General features: G+C 34.0%; 1 protein-coding gene and 1 long non-coding RNA gene across 2 annotated transcripts in view; one reads left to right on the top strand and one right to left on the bottom strand.

The window, feature by feature from the left end:
- Positions 1–260: 260 nt before the first annotated feature.
- LOC106868542 (interleukin 17-like protein) overlaps positions 261–2694 on the top strand; it is a 55926-nt gene continuing 53492 nt past the window's right edge. The window contains exon 1 of the mRNA XM_014913847.2: positions 261–378. Coding sequence (XP_014769333.1) covers positions 364–378 — 15 coding nt within the window. The 5' untranslated portion in view covers positions 261–363. The remainder of the gene's footprint in view (positions 379–2694) is intronic.
- The window catches only part of LOC128247067 (uncharacterized), a 7355-nt gene continuing 5896 nt past the window's right edge, over positions 1236–2694 (bottom strand). The window contains exon 2 of the long non-coding RNA XR_008263510.1: positions 1236–2521. This is a non-coding gene — a long non-coding RNA (uncharacterized LOC128247067). The remainder of the gene's footprint in view (positions 2522–2694) is intronic.

The raw sequence follows: 2694 nt of genomic DNA, 5'->3' as shown, positions 1-2694 counted from the left end.
CCGATTAACAGGTAAAACAGGAAACAAATAAGTTATGTCCTGGTTACTTCATGTATTCGCCAAGTCATGTAAGTCATGATTAATTTGTTCATAATAGAAAATCCTTCACTTCACCGGAAGAGAATGTTTCTGTAATTTTAGTTAGTTCCTCCTGTTTATATTTATAATTTCTTTAGTTTTGGAAGCTTTATGACATATGGTAATTCCACTGCGTCAAATATTATATATAAGTAATCTCAGAGTAGCTGATATCATCACAAGCTAATATTATTTTAAAGAGCTAACAGGCACAAGCTTTCTTTGATAATATATACACATATAATAATACTGTCATTTTTCGATTCCAAGTGACCAACCATTATAATGAATACCACCAACGTAAGTACACATACATTGTTAAAATTAACTGTTACATTTATATCTTTAGTCTCGTTTCTATGTTCACTCTTGTATTATTCATGGTAATATTTACCTTTGTTCAAACGAGTGAATCATTTTGCTGAAGTACCTTACTCTGATTATTATTATACATCTGAGACCTATTTTCAAGGCTTTAGTATAATTGATCTAATTCTTTACTTTCATACACACATATATATAAGTGATCTCGTATATTTTTATACATTTAGTATACACATGTAATTCTTTGTTCCCACTTCTAATTTATCTAAAATTGCAGTTGAGTATGTGAGAGCGCAAATTTAGCAGGTGATACAGTAGAATTTGTGCGAATGCTTTACAGAACATTAAAACAGAACAATACGAAGCGCATAATCTGTGTGCTTATTTTTCAATCTCTTTAGTTAGATATTGACCACTTCGGTCCTCACTTTCCATGGGAATCTTTCCAATAAGATTCTTCACTGAGGAATAAATCCTCTCAGTGCATACCAGCTTCCCATCACCATGCCATCGATGGTTTACAAGAGAAAGGGAAATGCCCACACCGCTTGACATCAGTGACATCGCACCTCATTTCTACAACTGAGGGTATTGGAGCAACATCAAATACTGTGTTTTGCACAAGAACGCAACCCACAGCCGGACCCGGAAATCGAACTTACGACCTCAGTATTGTGAGCCCGATGCTCTAACCACTGAGCTATATACTTATATAGTTTATAGATGAGAATCACATATTCTCCGCATAGTTCACACTTCGGAGTGCTCAAGAGGTTTATCTTTGAGCACACAGAGCTCTAAATATAAGGATAAGCAAATTAGTCATGTCGATATAAAAAAAAAAAATTTTATACATTTAATACAAATAATGTATATAAATTTACATAAAAAAAAGGCCCGACTTACACAGAATAGAAATGATATTAGCAATTAAAGCGGTTGAATAAGAGATTTACGAGACCAACTGCTGTTTCTGGCGGACGCGTTGTCTAAAATAATGATTGTAAATTGATTAAATCGTCGGATAATACCAGCCTCCCTCTTCAGTATGTACTCTTAGATTTTAGGCGATGACAGAAAGGAGATTCAGGACAGAATGATTTTCTGGAGAACTAAGTGTGTTAGGAGGAGTTGTGAGGTATTTATTTAGTTAGAGAGTAGTGGGAGAGGTAAATTTCAAGGTTAGAATTTAATAACGAGAATATTAGTGAGCAATAGTCGTAGAGGTGGAAAGAAGGAAGAAAAGAGAACGACTTTTTATGTAGTATGTGAATGGTAAGCCTTGTCATTTTATACGAAGGTTATAGAGTTAAAAATTGAGATTGTGAAAATCTGAATGCCCATTATTTGAGGGAAATAAGTTGACTAGCTCAGTGCCTGACGGTTTTTAGTAACGCATGTAGATAGGTATGAGGTAGGATAGAGGTGGGAATGAGTACTGGTGAGTAGTTGGTCAATATTGCAGCTGTTCTGGGGTCAAAGGAACTTAGTATTAGAGGAGAGTGTTATGGTATGGAGAGAAGAATGACATTGAAGAGAGGGACGTGAATATGTAGATTGGTTAGTTTTCAGAGGAGTAGGGGTAGTGCAATGTACTTTTCGCTAGGAGGAGAAATACAAAGGTAGTTGAAAGTGGGGAAGATGGCGAGGCTAAAAGGGAAGTGGGTAGTAAGAGTTTAGAGGAGTTTGGAAAAAGATTGAACGGGTGTGTATGAAAAAGAATAAGAGCAGGGTAGTATTTTTAAGTAGTAGATTGCCAAGCTGACTTTATTTTAGTTTGAGGTTATTTTGCATATGTATATATGAAGTCAAGGGATTACATCCTTTTAATAAAATCATGCAAGATGAGTAATACACCGGAAAAATCTATAAAGTAAAAAGGAGTTAAGAAGGCGAAGAATGGTTAATGGTTCTATATTTAAGAGATGAGGAATTATGTACGTTATTTATATTATTAACATTTGACGGATATTTGTCCCCATCTTGTTTGTTGTTAACACAGCGTTTCGGTTGATATACCACCCAGCCTTCATCAGGTGTCTTGGGGAAATTTCGAACATGAGTCCTCATTCCTAAAGTATTTTTTCCCATGATTCTGAGTTCGATTCCAGGCAGTGACCTGAATAATAATAATAATAATAATAATAATAATAATAATAATAATAATAATAATAAGAAGAAGAAGAAGAAGAAGAAGAAGAAGAAGAAGAAGAAGAAGAAGAAGAACAACAACAACAACAACAACAACAATAATAATAATAATAATAATAATAATAATAATAATAATAATAA

Source organism: Octopus bimaculoides, chromosome 1, assembly GCF_001194135.2.
Source record: "Octopus bimaculoides isolate UCB-OBI-ISO-001 chromosome 1, ASM119413v2, whole genome shotgun sequence".
NCBI classification, from domain to species: Eukaryota; Metazoa; Mollusca; class Cephalopoda; order Octopoda; family Octopodidae; genus Octopus; species Octopus bimaculoides.
The sequence above is the reverse complement of the archived record's forward strand: the minus strand, read 5'-3'. Positions and strand labels throughout refer to the sequence as shown.